Genomic DNA, 18,252 nt, shown 5'->3' on the forward strand with positions numbered 1-18,252 from the left:
TTCCTAACCCTCTCAGGATCCGTCCACACACTGCAATTAAAAACCCGTGGCTGGCCCTTACAGCTGACTCCAGCTCATGGGGCTTGGGCTAAGGGTCTGTTTAATTGTGGTACAGATGTTTAGGCTGAGGCTGGAGCTCAAATTCTGGGACCCTCCTCCCTCCAATCCAGTTCTTAGGAGCAGGAGAAGTGGTGGGTGGGAGCTGTGACTCTCAGAATCGCTCAGTACCAACAGGCAAAGGATTCACTGTTCTGCAACAGCAACACCTATGAGGCCTGACAAGCTCACTACACCTAACATGCTGCTTTCATAGTACTTATCCAAAAAGTATCATGTGAGGCATCAAATAGAACCTTGTATCATAGTCAGTGTGAGATGTATGTCAGGTCAGGGTGTGAGGAGTTAGAGGTGCATACTAAAAACATGTTTAAATGATGTAACTGGGCGGGGTTGATAAATGAGCTTTCTCTAGAAAAAGAAATGTTGATTTGCCTGTCTGCCTAGGCCTCTCATTTAAATTAAGCAGCGTGCAACCAACACAAGCCCTAGTTGAATATTAAGTCAACACAGAAAATAGGTTGGGGAGGGGGTGTGTGAAATCAAGAGGGGTGAGCACACTGGAATCTGAGCCTCAGGGGTCATCCTGATTCAAAACAAGAACAATGTACTTAAGTAATATAAAGGAGGAAGTAAAAGGACGTCTTGTTATCCATTTCACTTAGCTACAGTCGTTGCTGCCTGGTGCCTCATGCTGCGGTTCCCAGCCAATGGGAGCTGCAGAGCTGGCACTTGGGGTATGGGTAGGAGCCAGAGGGGGGCATACCACTGCTTCCGGGAGCCGTGCGGAGCCATGGCAGGCAAGGCGCCTACCTTAGCTCTGCTCCACCACCAACCGAACCACTGTGTCAGTGGTACTGACCAGAGCCACCAGGGTCCCTTTTTGACTGGGCGTTCTGGTCGAAAACTGGACACCCGGCAACCTTAGTAACTGTTATTCCTGCCAAAGCTTCCTCCCTTGAGGATAAATCCTACGTTCAGGCAAAAATGCTATTGGTTTCCTAGGAGTTTTGGCTAAGGGCTGCATAACTTTGTTGAAGTGGACTAGGGAATAAAAGGTCATTTCGAACTGCTTGCAACATGGCTATCATTTCGAACTGCTTGCAACATGGCTATAAGCAACTGTGCTTGATTACTACAGTTGTCTTCTTGATGCAGCCCTGGCTGGTGAAATATGCGTGGGGGGGGGTGAGGGGGACACAGCTAAAATGAGAGTAAAAAATAGAAAGTGAAAATCAGTTTTAAATGTTGTGTTTCTTGCTGGCTGAGGCAGCATTTCCAGGAATCAAGCTGTTTGTCAGAAAGTGGTGCCTTGAGCTGATCTTTGAGCCTGCTTGTAAACAGGCAGGTTTCCTCTGGAATTCCCCCTCTAGGGCAATGGGCCACAAAGGCCTTGCCCAGCCCAACTTAATGCTTCCTGTAAAGCTCAGCAGTTTGGCTGCATGATCATCAGGGCGATGCAAAGCACAGTTTATTAAATAGAAAGAGTGCTTCCTCTGCAGTTACCGCTTCCTGGCCTGCAGAACACCAGGCCATTTCCAGTAAGCATTGAAAAACCTCAGTCCATTTCCCAATGGTCAGGTTTGTAACAGTCGGAACACATCCCTCTGTGGGGACGGATAGCTCAGTGGTTTGAGCATTGGCCTGCTAAACCTAGGGTTGTGAGCGCAAATCCTCAAGAGGGCCCTTTAGGGATCTGGGGCAAAAATCAGTCAGGGGATTGGTCCTGCTTTGAGCAGGGGGTTGGACTAGACCTCCTGAGGTCCTTTTTGACCCTGGTATTCTAGGAATAACATCAAGGCCCAACCACAGGTTCCTGAAGCCAGGGCCAGCACTTCCATTTAGGTGACCTAGGCGGCCGCCTAGGGTGCCAGGATTTGGGAGGGCGGCATTTTGCTGCCCTTGGCGGCAATTCGGCGGCGGGGGGTCCTTCCATGCTCCGGGTCTTTGGCAGCAATTCTGCGGCGGGTCCTTCACTTGCTCTGGGACCCGCCACCGAAGTGCCCCGAAGACTGGGAGTGCGGAAGGACCCTCCCACCGCAGAATTGCCGCCAACGACCGGGAGTGCGGAAGGACCCCCGCCTAGGGCGCCAAAAACCCTGGCGCCGCTCCTGCCTGAAGCTCAGCATGAGGCACCATAATGAGCCAGTGAGTACAGGAGCTATTCATGCATCTGTCATAATTGAACTACTCTAGGGAAAGTGTTGGGTTATCAAGGGACCAAACCTCAAATGTCTTGGTTTCGATTAGCTTAGCATGAAACTTTTTCTCCACTCAAGCCACTCTGAAGAGACAAAGCGAGGTATCAACTTCCTTTCCTTAGGGCCACGGTTCTTATATTACTAGCAATAAGGCTTTGTGTGATGGTTTTAAACCTCAGGAGAGGAAGGGTGAGGCAGTGGTTAGGGTGCTAGCTTAGCACTTGGGAGCCCTGGGTTCACATCCTTATTCACTTCAGACTCCATGTGTGGCTTGGGCAAGTCAACGCTACAGTGCTACATCGGCGCCGCTGTAGAGCATCTGGTGATGAGTCACTGTGCCGATGAGAGAACAATCTCCCGTTGGCATAATTGCTGCTCTCCCACTGACATGTGGACTGTGTTTTGGTCACTGTCATTTGTATCCCTTGAGGGGGTGGGGGGCGTTTTCTCACCCCTGAGTGATGTTAAGTTGCATCGAGTTAAGCAGTCATGTAGACCAGGCCTAAATCTCCCTTGCCTCAGTTCCCTCTGTATAAAATGGGGATAATACCACTGCCCTGCTTCCTGTGTGTGTTGGGTGTTAGGATAAAAAGGTGGAGATGCTCAGATCCTAGGGAAATGGGGGCCACGTAAGTACCAACAAAGTTAGCCCTCCCAGGGTCCTTCTGTTACTGTGTGTGCATGTGAATAATTGCAAGCTTTCTATGTGTGAAAGTGCATTATGTTAACCTGTGCATTGAGCAAGGTGGGGCTGGTGGACCCTCCACACTCAGCAGCACAAGATCAGGCCCAGGGTGTTTTAATGTTTCTTGTTTTTTGAGGAAGTATATAATATTTCAGAGCAGTGCCAGAGGGTTTAGCCTTGTGACTCCCACTGGTGTTGAAGGAAGTTGCAGAGCTAAATTAGTGCGTGCTGAGCTGAATAATAAACACACCGTACAAGGTTATATGAATTCAAACTAATGTCAATGACTTTCTTGCCAGCCAAGAGCCACTGCTCCTTCTAGTGGGCTAAGAAGGAAAATGTAGCAAACGTATTTGTTCAATCTGTCCGGTCATAACGAAAGTGATAGTTAAAGGACCAGCTGCTTCGAAGTCATCAGGCTCAGTCTGGGGTTCAGCCTTTAGCTTTCTCCTCGGAACTCTAAGGGGACTGACCTACACGCTGCTCAGGGACTTGTGCAAACAGGTAAGTTGTGTTACTGCACAGAGGGGAAATCAGAACTTGAAAAGAATGTGTGTGACAAGTGGGGAAGCTAGTTCACAATGTGTATCGGGCTCACTGTGTGGAAAATACAATGGAGATCGTGTTGCAGGAGCGAGCAGTGTTAAATAGTGTGCAAATGGTGGTTTAGTTAAAAGGGGGAGTCAGACCTTTACATTCAGCTGGGTGTAGACTTTGCAGCTAGATGCTGCTAACCTTTGTCATGTGCTTGATTAGCTTGCAGTGTATCGAAACGTGCACGAACCCGGGAAGACATCGGATGCTAACGACTGGTGAACTAAACCAGGCAGTTTGAATGAGACGAGGGACGAGACAAACATGCAAAAGAGTTAGTATAACTAAAATAAATGACAGTAATAATTTAGGTATTTTCATAGTACCAATGTTCACAGGGCATTTTATAAACCAGTATTGCTGGGAATACAAATCATCCCTGGGATAAGGCAGCTCTTAATAAAGGGGACCCCATTTTTTTCTCCCTTAGCCTGTGATAAGCACTGTGTTCACCCTGAATGCGTTTGGTGAGCAGAAAGCAGGACAGGAGAAAACCCATTCACTTGGATTTCTGTTAAAAGCAAAACTTTCCTGTTTGATCAGAACCCAGCCGGGAGGCAGCACCACTTGGCATTCAGTGCAGGTTCAATTCACTGGCAGGGTTTAGACTTTGATCTATATCTTTCATGTCGCCTCCCCCCTGAACATAGAGTGATAGCTGGGGTGGTGCCAGCCTCTCCAGGTGGGGGGCCTGTTGTGGGTCTTTGCCCCACCTTGCCACGGGGTCCTGTCCTCTCTGTGGCCCTGCCCCTACCCCCCTTCTCCCTCCAAATTCCCGCCGCCTGTCCCCATTGTTGTACTCAAAGTGCTATACGGGATCTTTTCAGGGGGGTTAAGGCAAAACGCCACATTTATTAGTAATACAGGTATTAATTAATACTCTATCATATGCATATGATATATTACAGTCATGCATTTACACACACACAGACACACACACACTCCGTCTTGCTGCTGTTACCAACTAGTTGCTCCCCTTAACTGCACTGGCCAGGTGAGTTAGATGGGGGAGGGGTGGAGCCGGGCTTCTGCCGATCCGGATCGATGCTCCGATGGTGACAAGACGAGACCCAGGGTCCTTCTGCAAGACACCTTGTATTTATAGCAGCTTTCCTCTTATGCAAATCCAGACCAGATTCAAAATCTGGGTCTGTGTCCGTTGGTCTTTGTGCTGCTTTTTTTCTGGGTGTTGTCCCAATGCTGCTCAAAGAGGGCGTTTTCTAAAGAAGGTGCTTGCTTCTAATCCCCGAGGTCGTCAATATGTCTGCTCCCCTCCATTGGGCCCACTTGACAAGTTGTATTGTCCTTTGCTCTGGCTTCCATTCCCTCTTCAACTGTTGTAGCTGTCTGGAGGTGGGTGTCTTCCAAGCCTCACTCATTCACACCTCATTCAGTCAATGGGGCAATTGATTACAGAGTGGGGGGGGGATCTTATTCTACTTCTAGCAAAAAGGCACATGTTTCTTTCACTTTAACTATACTATCCTTAGGGGCTATAACATTTGATACAAAGTTTTCTACCAATTTTCTAATACAAAGTTGTATGAGAGAGGCACAATGCCAAGTCATATGAAATACAAAATCAAACAGTGAACAGAAGTTACAATGCAGGCAAGTGTAGTGAATGGTGAACAGAACTTACATTAATAAAGTGAACAATTAAAAACAATTTCATTTATCAGTTCTACACCATGGGATGGGAGGCTGAAGTCATGCAGTGCTTCAGCAGCTGCCCGGGGAAGGGGAGGGGCTAGCTCCAGGGCTGGCAGAGCCCTTGCAGCCCTCGTGGGGAGGGTGGTGCCCAAGATCCTGGGCCCTTGCAAGACCCCCTGAGCACCTCCCCCGGTGATAGTCTGCATCATGCTTAAATCTGTCTCTTCATAGGCCCAGGAGATCCAATACCAGGTAGGAGCATATCTGGGGAGTGTAGCTGACATATTCAGCAGAGCAGTTGCACTCAACAGTGGGGAGCTGATAGATGTGCTCACCTAGCTGGGCAACTAGGGCAAAAATGTGTGGGGCTTTAAAGGGGAGGGACTTTCCATTCTCCATGACCCCTGGGGAGCGGAGTTCACAATAGTGAGCAGAGCGGTCAGTGTGGGACGGTTGCTGGAGACAGTTACGGTCGCCGAACGTAACGCAGTGTCTATGCTCACAGTGCATCAACCTAAGGACATTGGCCATGGCTGTACGCCACTTCAGGAGGTGATGTTATTAAGTCAGTGTAACAGGGCATTTACATTGGCAGGAATCAAACTGAAGTGTAGACACATGCACAACTAGGTCAATGTAAGCTGCCTTGTGTTGACCTAACATTGTAACATAGACCAGGCCTGAATGAGAGAGTCAGGAAGAGGAAGGAATAGGCAGCAGGGACTGGAAGAAAGGGAGAAAGCCAGGTGTCAAATCAGAGAGGAGTGTATGTGAAATGGCAAATTTGCTGTTACCTGCTGGGATTACTTAAAAGAGAAAAGCAAAGCAAATATGCATAATGTCATTGAGCAAATAATTTTCTATTAATTGTCATGTTGAGTGTTCTGAATTTGTCTAGCTGGCTGAAGGTTTGTCTACGTGGGGAGTAACTGAGGACTATTCCTGATTAACTATTTCTAATTAGCTCCTTGTGTGGATGCTTTTATTTGGAAATAAGGCACTCTGAGGGCAGGTCTACATTATGGGGACAAATTGATCTAAGCTATGAAATTAGAGTTGCGTTAGTAAAGTAACTCAAGTTGACGTAGCTTAGATCTACTTACTGAGGCAGCACTTTAATCTGTTAAGTATAGACAAAGTCTAAATCTTTCAATATCTGATACAAACTTGTAGTTCTTTCCACCCTATGCACAAATTGTTGGTGACTTGGGGTTTTTCTCCATCTTCACTTTGTCACGATCCTTATTCTGTTGACATTTCTCTGCATTTGCAAATAAAAATCCTCCCTATCTGTGGCAGAAGGAAAAACAATAGGCCTTTTGAGAAGCTTATCTCACCCCTGGTGAGCCTTCCTGCAAATGCTCCAGATAACCTGTAAGTAATAGCTGCTACAACTCTACAACCTACAATATGGAGACCAGACCACATGACTCTGGACTCCATATTGGAATGCTGTATTTTCCCACAAACTGGGCTAGGAACTGGTTTTAGAACAAAGGATTCTTGCCATATGCTAAAGCTATATAAGGCAGGGAATGATATCACCTGGTGTTCTTCACCTGAGAAACAAAAACTGAACTGAGGAAAGCGCTGGACCCCGGCTAAAGGGATTTCTAGCCTGTGTACGAAGACCTGGGAAACCCAAGCTGCAAAACTAATGCAGCTTGTGCCTTAAGAATCCGTAGCCTGCTTGTGTCATCAGCCAGGGTGAGAATTTCCTAGTTCATATCCTACCTTTCTAGTATCTTAGGCTAGTTTGTGTTTTTGTTTATTTACTAGGTAATCTGCTTTGATCTGTTTGCTATCACTTAAAATCTGTCTTTTGTAGTTACTAAGCTTGTTTTATGTTTTAATCTAAACCTACTGTGTCTTTAAGTGAAGTGTCTGAGGGGAAAATCTCAGCTTGGTTCCCACAAATGTGCATTTGCCTCTCCGCACTGAGGGAGGGACAAATAGGGTAACAAATCCATACTGGTCAGAGTTTGTTCCAGGTCAAGAGAGTACAGCTCTGGGGTCCTAGGCCAGGGAGCTGGTGATTATTTTGTCTGTACCTCCTTTATTGTTGGTTCATGCAGTGGTTGGTCAGAGAGCCTGCGTGTAACTGCAAATGAGTGTGTCTCTACCTGTGTGAATGCTGGAGGAAGAATAGGAACAGGAGCGGGTCTGCCGCTTTTCCCAGCAGCATAGTGAAAGAGGGAACCCAGGCTGGTGGGTCAGAGGGCTCAGTGGAACTCCATTCCAGGTGGCACCCTGGGGGGAACCTGTCACAGAGTCTATATGTGAAAGCCTTATTGGCCAGAATTGAGTATCCTCTTAGGGCTTGTCTACATTTACAGTGCTGCTCTAGTGCTTAGCAAAAATGCTACCTACACACCAACAGGAGAGATTCTCCCATCACATAGGTATTCCATCTCCATGAGAGGTGGTAGCTAGGTCCATAGGAGAAGCTCTCTAGTTAACATAATGTTGTTGTCCAGACTGGGGATTAGGTCAGTATAATACAGACATAAATTTGTAGTGCTGACTAAGCCTTAGGCAAGTTATTGAGAACACAAAAGCACTGCTCCCCCAAGTAGTTTAGGGTATAACAGCTCTGAACTAATCTTTTCTTTGCTTTCCCTTCAAAATGGCTATTGGTTCAAAGGCCTTATATCAGCAAATTTATGATTGGGCTATTTTTGCAGTTTCTGGCAGTTGTGACAGAGTTTAGTAAAAGAAAGTGTCAAGAATTTACTTAGATATGTCTTGGGTGCCCTGAAATAAGTTGGCTGGGATAGAGAGGTTAACCATAAAGGACTCATCCCTTGTGCTTCATACTTGCAGCTCCAGGGGAAACCGAAGCTTCGATGGTTTTCTGGTAGCCAGTAATGATTTCTCACGAAATCAGGGATCTGATCCTACTGAAGCCTGGGAACATCATGGACACAGTTTAAACTTAAACCAGACCGAGAAAGCACCTAACCACATCAGAAGTCACTACCACAATACAAAAAATAAATAGTAATAACACTCACCACCAGTTTTGATCGGGAACCTTGGCTGTATCAGTTCTCTGCCTGGTCACTTTGACAAGTCAATATCTAGTAAAATATGTAATCATTTTCCCTTCTGTTAATGATTATAAATAAATAACCCTGGCTGTGAAATAGATATTTTTCTGGTTACAGGCACATACGTGGGGCTGCGTAACCAGGATTCCATCTGCAACTTTAACCGTCCGCTGCAATATCCCTTCTTCACCCCAGAGTTCAGAGAGACCATCCCCAGGTGAGGGCGTTCACAGTAAACCCTGGGGTTATATCAGCAACAGCACACAAGAGATGTGTGGTTAGGCTGGGTAGCTGCATAGTTCTGGTGCTGCGGGACCCATTGTAGGACTGACCCGTTGAGACAAGACTGAAAGGGAAGCACTGTGGGGAAGGGAAGGAGACTGCAGCTTGCAGAGGAGGAGGGGCAGAGAAAGGAGCAGGCATTGGTATCTGGCCACAGTGGTGTGAGAGAGAAGGAAAAAGAGATGGGGCAGCAGCCTGCAGTTATGGGAGGGCAGAGGAGGAGGGAGGTGAATCTAGAAACTATACAAACGGATGGGGCTCGCTTCAAATGGTTTGAAGGCCCATTCCAGTATTGTTATGCCCTGCCCAGAAGGGTGGCAGAGTGTTGTCCCCCCATCTCAGAGAGAGGACCAGGGCACGGTGGCAGAGACATACCATTTAAATCCTTTAATGTTATGTTTCCTCTCTGGTTATCTTTAAAGAGCTGCTTCTTTGGCTGTCACATGTTTTGGCTACAATCTGACTGCTCTGCACTGTGTGGCATTCTTGGAAAGGGGGTTAGTTCCTTGGTTTCACTTCTGCAAGTGACTTACAGACAGTGGGTTAAGGACAAGTGTGTGACTAGTGAGGATCACTAAGGGTTGCTGAATCAGAAATCCCATTCCAAAGAAGCTGCCATGGTAAAGCCTAAGAATAGGCTGCATGAGCGGCATGTAACAGAGGCTAGGGGAGGCTAAGCCTATCCAAAACTCACACTGCTGGGGACAGGAGCTGTGGCAGATTTGGGGCCCCCTGAAAAATCTCCCCCTGCCATGCCCCCGGGGCTGGAGGAAATCTCACTCCCTGACACAGCCCCAGAAGCACAGAGCTTTTCCAGTCCCAGGGCCGCAGCCCACGAGAGGGGATGGGAGGGAGGAACGTGTAGGGGGAAGAGGCAGAACGGGGCCGGGGCTGTGGGAACATGGAAGGGTCGGAATCGGGTGGGAAGGGTCGGAATGGGGTGGGACTATGGGTGGGGCCACGGGTGGAAGGGGCAGAATAGGGGAGGGGCTCCAGGCTTGGAGCTCCAGCCAGGGCAGAGAGCTCCACCGCAGTCCCAGCCATGGCTGGAAGCTTGACCCCAGCTGGGGTTGAGCTCTCAGCTATGCCCCCTCGTCCCTGCCACCAGAGCCTTGGCTGTGAGGGGCTGAGAGCAGTGAACAGGGGTGGGGCCTTGGCCAGAAGAAGGGGGGGCAAGGAGCTGCTGCTCACTGAAAAGGGCAGCAAATGAAGGCCAAAGCAGGTAGTTCTTGTCACACCCTTACCCAGCGCCTTAATGCTTTGTAACCCTGAGCCAGAGACATCCCTCCCAGCCAATCAGGTGAGAGATGAAGTCCATCTGTTCTTTCGTTTCTGGGATTCCTCGTACTGTGCCACCAGCAGGATCCACCCTGACACCGGGAGAGACCATTCTTTCCTGGAGGCACTGCTGCAGTCTCAGTGGTTTCAGACCTAGATTCTACCTGTACTGTGGCAATTTAATTGTTTGTCTCTATTGTATTTTGTAGCTGCAATAATGTTGGCGACTCCCACATCATGTACCATCCGCAAAGGCAGCGTCAAGAGATGACTGGTAATTCATCACCACCTGATACTGAAGAAATTATCCAATGTTTTAGGATGAACAATGGTAAGTTCAAAGAGTAATTATCAATGGTTCACTGACCAAACTGGGAGGGTGCACCTAGTGGGGTCCCACTGAGGGCAGTTCTGGGTCTGGTACTATTCAATATTTTCATGAATGACTTGGACAGAGAGTGCTTATAAAATTTGAGGATGACTCCAAGCTGGGAGGAGCTGCAAGCACTCTGGAGGACAAGATCAGAATTCAAAAGGACCTTCACAAATTGGGGAACTGAGCTGAAATCAACAAGATGAATTAAAAAAAAAAAAAGACAAATGCAAAGTACTTCATTTAGGGAGGAAAAATCAAAGGCACACCTACAACATGGGGAATAACAGGCTAGCTAGTAGCCCTGCTGAGGGATGTGGGATTTGTAGCGGATCACAAATTGAATGAGTCAACAATGTGATGCAGTTACAAAAAAGGTTAATGTCATTCTGAGGTGTATTAACAGGAGTGTCATGTGTAAGTGGCATTGTCCTGATGTCCTCAGCACTGGTGAGCTCTCAGCTGGAGTACTATGTCCATTGCTGGGTTCCTTCTTTTAGAAAAGACGTGGACAAACTGGAGAGAAGAGAGCAGCAAAAATGAGAAAAGGTTTAGAAAACCCAACCTATAAGGAAAGTTTTAAAAACTTGGCTGTGTTTAATCTTCAGTGAAAAAGACTGAGGGGAATCTAAGAACAGTCTTCTGATATGTGAAGGGCTGTGATAAAGAGGACAGAGATCGTTGTTCCCCTTCTACACTGAAGATAGGAGAAGAAGTAATGGCCTTAATCTGCAGCAAGGGAGTCTGACATACCTGGTCACAATTCAGACCAATGAGTAGCTGTCACCTCTGCCCTCTAACTTGGGGTGCTCTTTACAATGCCTTGCTGCTGTGACTTCCAACCTTGACTGCTCACAAAGAGCCTCCAGCATGTAAGTCGCTACCAGCCATATCTGTGTGTGTTGCAGCCAGCCAGCCACCCCTTGGCTCTGACCAGCTTCAGTTATACAGTAGGGTGACCCCAATGCACCCCCAGTCTTAGAATTCCTCCCCAGAAATGTCTGTCCTGTACTGTCCAGCCCTCTCTGGGACAATATAAATGATATAAAGTCCATTATTGCTTTAATAGAGATAATATGCACTTAACTTGCCACCCCAAATGGAGTTTCCCAGACACTTCAATTTAAACTCACTGGATTACATAAAATAATGAAACAAGTTTATTAACTACAAAGAGATTTTAAGTGAGTACAAGTAATGAGGCATAAACATGAGAAATGGTTAAAAAAAAAAAATAAAGAAAAAACACAACTGGTGCCTAACAACAAACTATGTTCAATTCAAAGCAAAGTTTTCTCATCACATTTTCTCAGCAGTCTTACTGACCAAATGTCTTAGGGCAGGCCCTTTCTCCAGTTCAATGGCTGCTTCCTTTGTCTCTTCTGGTGCAGTGAATTGATATAGAGAGGAGGTTGCCTTGAATTGTTTTTCCCTCCTTTTTGTAGTGCCAATTGCTGTCTTGAAAAACATTTCCAGCTGAGATTCAAGAGACAAAGTCTATAGGGAAGGATGCTCCCTGCTGCTTTCTCCTCACTGGTTGGACCTTCTTTTGTTTCCCTTTCTGCTTGATGACTCTGTTTACTGCTTAAATGAAAATTTAAGCAGAGCACATATTCCTTGGTTTGAGACAGACCTGTTCACCAACTTCTGCCATGATTTGGAACATGTGTTAATAACATTATACAGGGAAATCTTGTGATTTCACATACAATGTTCCCACATGCATTTTGGGGGCAGTATTGACTAGCAAATTATGAGTGTTCAGATGATACCTCACAGGGCATACTGTGTACAAATATCATTACAACAGTGTGCAGGAGGAGACAAGTGTGCAGTCTGTCCAATCATCCAGCCCATACTTCTTTAACTTGCTGGCAAGAATACTGTGGGAGATCATATCAAAAGCTTTGCTAAAGTCAAGGAATAACGCATCCACTGCTTTCCCCTCATCCACAGAGCCAGTTTTCCCATCATAGAAGGCATTTAGGTTAGTCAGGCCAACTACTTTCTATGAGAGGTGGGTTTTGGTGTGTTTTTTTTTTTTTTTTTTTTTAAGGCACTGGAGACAGGAAATGAAGTGAACTCTAGCCCACCCAAAGGCTACACATACACGCCCGTACACCTGAGGTCTCTGATTCAGGGCTCTTTAGGCCTGTATCCAAGATGGATAATGGTCTCCTACTTCTCTCCATTCTGCAAGCATTGTTCTGAATATCATCGTAGCACTAAGAGAGAGTGTCCATTTATGGTGTCCTTGCTGCAGGTTGCTGAATGTGCTGTGGAGGAAAGATGACTGTCTCCTCAGTACTGTTTCTGTCTCATTAAATCATAGGTGAACCTGCTGGGCCATCTGCTGAGTCTATGGGGAACTTTGACACTGGTGATACATCCAGCCAAGGCGCCTCACCTGCACATGAAACTCAGATGTCTTGGGAGAGGGAGAATGCTGCCATGCAAGAGGGTGGATCACTGGCTTCCAGCAGGAGTGCATCCCCAGTGCAGTTATCGTCTGACCCAAGAAAAGGTATTGACGTGTCCCAACCAAACTCACCCTTCCTATTTCCCTGGCTGGCCAACTCCTATGCTGCATGAGGCTATGCAGAAGGATAGAACCCCTCCACTGGCCCACCCAGAACACAGCTGCGGCATGTTCTCCTCTGCCAAAAAGACTCGTCTTGGTGACTTTACTGAGTAAAAGGCCTGTCTCTTGGAGTGTCATTGGGTCGTCTGGGAGATGCTATTCACTCTCTAACCTGAGAGCAGCTCATGCTTAGTTGGCTAGCAGCATGGGGGGTAAGGTGATCCTAACACTGGGACTTCAAAGTTAATGTGCGCTCTTGTTTTGACATAACTTGATCTTATCTCATTGCACTGATGAGGAGAAGTGTATATAGAATAAGGTTAGGACATTTTGTTTTGTCTCTAGTCCTATCTGTAAAGCATGCTGGTATCTGAGGGGAGTTGCAACTGCTCATCCTGGGCTTCTCACTAGATGGAAGATAGATTAATATGTTACAGCTATGGAATAGCTGCCCCTTTGACTCCTCTTTAGTCTCTCTTGAATACACTTTCTCCAGGGCAGACCCTATCCTTTCACTCTACTCCGGTGGAATCCCAAAATTTTCCCATTCACAGACCAGGTCTCTGGGCTGCTCCACCTCTATTTGCTGATCATGATTTTTCAGCAGGTCCAACTGGATTTGGCACCTGCAAGAGTTCCTTTTGGGAGTTGTGACCTGTGTGTATGTGCCATGACTCAGAACAGCTTCTTAAACATAAGAAGAGCCATACTGGGTCAGACTAAAGGGTCCATCGATCCCAGTGTCCTGTCTTCCAACAGTGGCCAATGCCAGGTGCCCCAGAGGGAATGAACAGAACAGATGATCATCAAATGATCCATCCCATTGTGATGTTCCCCTCTAGTGTTATTTGGACTGGTAATCTGCTAGGCCTCTCCAATCCTTGACTCTGGGAGCCAGCCTTACCCTGCTTTGCTATGAGAACCCCCACTCCTGGGATGTTCACGCACAGCCTCTGTCATGTAAGCTGCTTCCAGCTACTTGCAAGTAAATGACACTAGGCAATACCTCCAGTCCCAGAAACAACCCTGGGAACCTCCGTCTTGAAGTGTCCAGTTATGCCAGCCGGATGCTGGAAGCTTATAAGTTTGTCAATTTAACAAAGAAATTGATATGTACCAGGCTTGTCATCCCAAGGGGAGTTTCTGACACACTGTAAACCAAAAGCGCTGTCTTAGGTAGAATAAACAAACAGATTTATTAACGATAAAGGTCTATTTAAGTGATTGTAAATCAAAGTATAACAAGTCAGATTTGGTCAAATGAAATAACAGCAAAACGCATTCTAAGCTGATCTTAACACTTTCAATGTCCTTACAAACTTAGATGCTTCTCGCCACAGGCTGGCTGGTTGCCCTTCACCCAGGCTCTCCGCTTTCATCAGTGGTTCAGTCGCTTGGGAGTGATGGTGTCTGTAAATGTAGGTGGAAGAGAGAGCAGGACAAAATGCCTCTCCCTTTTATCATGTCCTTTCTTTCTTCTTGGCTTCCCCCCCACGCCCCCACTTCGACTTCAGAGTCAGGTGAGCATTAGCTCATCACAGTCTCAAACTGTCCAAAGGAAGGGGGTGACTCCCTCGAGGGTCTAACAGATTCTTTTGTTGTGCCTGAGGGTATGGCAACACTTGGAATTTCAAAGCGCTGCCGCGGCAGCGCTGCAAAGTGTGAGTGTGGTCGGAGCGGCAGTGGTGGGAGAGAGCTCTCCCAGCGCTGCATGTAAACCACATCCTTTACGGGTGTAGCGTGCAGCTCTGGGAGCCGCGCTCCCAGCGCTGCCGCCCTGATTACACTGACACTTTACAGCGCTGCATCTTGCAGTGCTCAGGGGGGTGTTTTTTCACACCCCTGAGCGTGAAAGTTGCAGCCCTGTAAAGTGTGAGTGTAGCCATACCCTGAGCCGGTGTCCATTGTTCCTGTGAGGCTGGGCTGGGTTTGTCCCATCCATGCCCTGATGAGGTGTGAACTGCTCCTCTGTTCCGGGAGAGTTTTGCCTGGGCTTGCTTTAAGCCATGAGGATACATTTTCAGCCTCATAACTATATACATGAAATTATAACCTATAACATTACTGTAGCAATTACTATAACAGCCATGCTCAATGCATTATGAGTCTTTCGAAGACACCCAGCAATACCGCACAATCATTTTATAAAGGTGAACATGGAGGTGTAGGGTGTTCCCCCTCCCCCCGCCCGAGGTACAGAGCATCACACCCATGTCACCTATTCTCAGCTTTTAGCAAACAGAGGCTAGGGACATCATTCCTGCCCTTGCTGGCTAGTTCTTTTTTGAACCCTGTTATAGTCTTGGCCTTCACTATATCCCCTGGCAAAGAGTTCCACAGGTTGACTGTGCATTGTGTGAAGAAATACTTCCTTTTGTTTGTTCTAAACCTGCTGCCTATTAATTCCATTGGGTGACCCCAAGTTCTTGTGTTATACGAAGGAGTAAAAAACACTTCCTTATTTACTTTCTCCACACTCGCCATGATTTTATAGACCTCCAATCATATCTCCCCTTAGTCATCTCTTTTCCAAGCTGAAAACTCCCAATCTTAATTTTGCCTCATATGGAAGCTGTTCCATACCCCTAATCAATTTTTTTGCCCTTTTCTGAATCTTTTCCAATTCCAATATTTCTTTTTTAAGATGGGGTGACCACATCTGCACAAAATAAAGTTCCACATCAGGATGGAATCGAGACTTTTCAGGCTTATTTTATTTTCCTGTATAAAACCAGAGTGAGAGACCATCCCAGAATAGCCGCTAGCCTGGTTGTTGGGGGGCACTCGTGTGGGAGATCGGGTCCCAAAACAGGAAGAGTAGGGACTTGAACTTGGGTGTGACAGGTCATGCCTGCTGCTCTGTCTTCTCGTGCAAATGGATCTAACACCTCCGATTTGTAAACACTGAGGTGTAATGTATTTGTTATTTCAACCACCACCCTTTACGTGCCTGGGCAGCAAGTCTATTTACAGGGATCATTCCCCTTTGCCAGCGAGAAGAGAGGGCAGAGAGCTCTCCATGCAAAGATTTCCCTTTACCCCAGCCCTGCTAGCCTCTCCCACTCTCTCTGTGTCTCATTCCTACCAGTACAGGGGATGTTGGGCCCTGCTTGGTCAGAGGCAAATCTTCCAAGATGTTGATCCCTGTATTATCAGGTAAAAGCAGGTGATGGGATTATCTAAAGCCATCATCTGCCTTCCTGTGGACCTGAGGGGGGCGCCTGCTGGAGTGAAATCTGTGACCCAATATAGCAGACAACATAAGAACAATCATCAGAGGCCACACAGTATCCATACAGATAAAAGATATCCCACATTCTTCACAATGTAATATTACCCATCTGTATCGTTAGGCAAACCATTGAAAACGATCTGTGTCTCTTAGCAGGGGGAAAGGCTAGCTTATTGTAGTGAGGAGTATGGAAAAGTTGCAGGCAGGCAAAGAACATTAGTTAGATAAATATTCCTGGAAATCGTGTCATTATGGGGAAACTTTAACTTCCCAGATAGACTGGCAATCAAATGCTGCTATTAATAGTAGTTCCAACAGGCTGCTTCACCAAATAGTCACTGAGCAAACAGGAGGTAATGTTATTGTAGACTTAGGATCATAGAATATCAGGGTTGGAAGGGACCTCAGGAGGTCATCCAGTCCAACCCCCAGCTCAAAGCAGGACCAATCCCCAACTAAATCATCCCAGCCAGGGCTTCATCAAGCCTGATCTTAAAAACCTCTAAGGAAGGAGATTCCACCACCTCCCTAGGTAACCCAGTCCAGTGCTTGGCAACAAGGACACACACACTGACTCATATCCAGCTTCTCGTCCACTGTAACCCCTAGGTCCTTTTCTGCAGAACTGCTGCCTTGCCACTCAGTCCCTAGTCTGTAGCAGTGCATGGGATTCTTCCATACTAAGTGCAGGACTCTGCACTTGTCCTTTTTGAACCTCATCAGATTTCTTTTGGCCCAATCCTCTAACTTGTCTAGGTCCCTCCGTATCCGATCCCTACCTTCCAGCATATCTACCACTCCTTTCAGCTTAATGTCATCTGCAAACTTGCTGAGGGTGCAATCCACGCCATCCTCCAGATCATTAATGAAGATACTGAACAAAACTGGCCCCAGGACTGACCCTTAGGGTCTTCCACTTGATACCAGCTGCCAACCTGACATGGTGCCATTGATCACTACCTGTTGAGCCTGATGGTCTAGCCATCTTTCTATCCACCTTATACTCCATTCATCCAGCCCATACTTCTTTAACTTGCTGGCAAGAATACTGTGAGAGACCGTATCAAAAGCTTTGCTAAAGTCAAGGAATAACTTGACATAACATCCAGTGCTTTCCCCTCATCCACAGAGCCAGTTATCTCATCATAGAAGGCAATTAGATTAGTCAGGCATGACTTGCCCTTGGTGAATCCATGCTGACTGTTTCTGATCACGTTCCTCTCCTCTAAGTGCTTCAGAATTGATTCTTTGAGGACCTGCTCCATGATTTTTCCAGGGAGTGAGGTGAATCTGACTAGCCTGTAGTTCCCATGATCCTCCTTCTTCTCTGTTTTAAAGATGGGCACTACATTACCCTTTTTCCAGTCATCCGGGACCTCCCCCGATCACCAATTAATATTTGAAGTCCCAAGGATACTCAGGAGGAATGGGGAAAGTGCATTATTATGTGCTTCAAGATCACTGGTAGTTTTAATAGTATCAGAACTCACAACACAGAAAATGGGCAGATAAACATCTTTGTGGCTTGGTTCATATATAGAACTAAACACAATTAAAATAACTATACAAGTATCTGCCACTACCCAGTCACTAAAAGGCCCCGCTCTTTCCCTCCTCCAAAGCTTTACCAGTTTCATCCTTGAGGTATATGCCACTGAGAGCACTTAGTACAGTCAACAAAAAATGGGGGGGGAGCAAAAAAACAGGTGAACAGTCTCCCACCCCAATACCATGCTTATTGAGATTAAGTGCTCCTGATAATGGAGTTTTGTTATACTGATATAGTTCTGTAGTATGGACAAGATCTTAATGTTCACACTTGTTTGCAAACCTCCATTATCAGGAGCACTTAATCTCAATAAGCTTGGTTTGTGGTGGGAGAGTGTTCACCCATTTCCTCCCACTCTCCCCCTGCCTCACCCCCCGACCATTTGTTGTTGGCTGTGCTAAGTGTGAACATTAAGATCTTGTCTACACTACAGAACTATATCAGTATAACTACATCAATGTGAGAAGGTGGGCGACAGTATCAACAGCACACAGCAAAGTAGTTCCTAGAGTGTCTCCTGTGATGCACAGAACCCAGTGATACCGCCTCTGAAATAGTAGCATTTACTGTGCATAACAGCATCAGTGTGGATCAGTGGTAGGTGCCTGCGGGTCACACACGACCCATCAGGGTAATCCGCCAGCGGGCCGCAAGACAGTGTTTACATTGACTGTCCACAGGCACGGCTGCCCGCAGCTCTCAGTGGCCGTGGCTCGC

The 18,252-nt window shown here is 46.7% G+C and overlaps 2 protein-coding genes across 4 annotated transcripts in view; one reads left to right on the plus strand and one right to left on the minus strand.

The window, feature by feature from the left end:
• Nucleotides 1-18,252, minus strand: part of LOC116815086 (uncharacterized) — a 669,588-nt gene that overhangs the window by 572,242 nt on the left and 79,094 nt on the right. The window lies entirely within an intron of this gene.
• LOC116815092 (ubiquitin carboxyl-terminal hydrolase 47-like) overlaps nucleotides 3,326-18,252 on the plus strand; it is a 57,782-nt gene continuing 42,855 nt past the window's right edge. Inside the window, exons 1-4 of one of the 3 annotated variants that reach the window (XM_075065899.1) lie at nucleotides 3,326-3,447; nucleotides 8,358-8,457; nucleotides 10,010-10,131; nucleotides 12,506-12,697. In XM_075065899.1, the coding sequence (XP_074922000.1) occupies nucleotides 10,038-10,131; nucleotides 12,506-12,697 (286 nt within the window). In that variant the 5' untranslated portion in view covers nucleotides 3,326-3,447; nucleotides 8,358-8,457; nucleotides 10,010-10,037. Of the gene's footprint in view, nucleotides 3,448-3,728; nucleotides 3,812-8,357; nucleotides 8,458-10,009; nucleotides 10,132-12,505; nucleotides 12,698-18,252 lie in introns of those variants that run through there. The other 2 variants (XM_075065900.1, XM_075065898.1) reach the window with 2 other exon arrangements.

Source organism: Chelonoidis abingdonii, chromosome 4 (genome assembly GCF_003597395.2).
Source record: "Chelonoidis abingdonii isolate Lonesome George chromosome 4, CheloAbing_2.0, whole genome shotgun sequence".
Taxonomy (NCBI): Eukaryota; Metazoa; Chordata; order Testudines; family Testudinidae; genus Chelonoidis; species Chelonoidis abingdonii.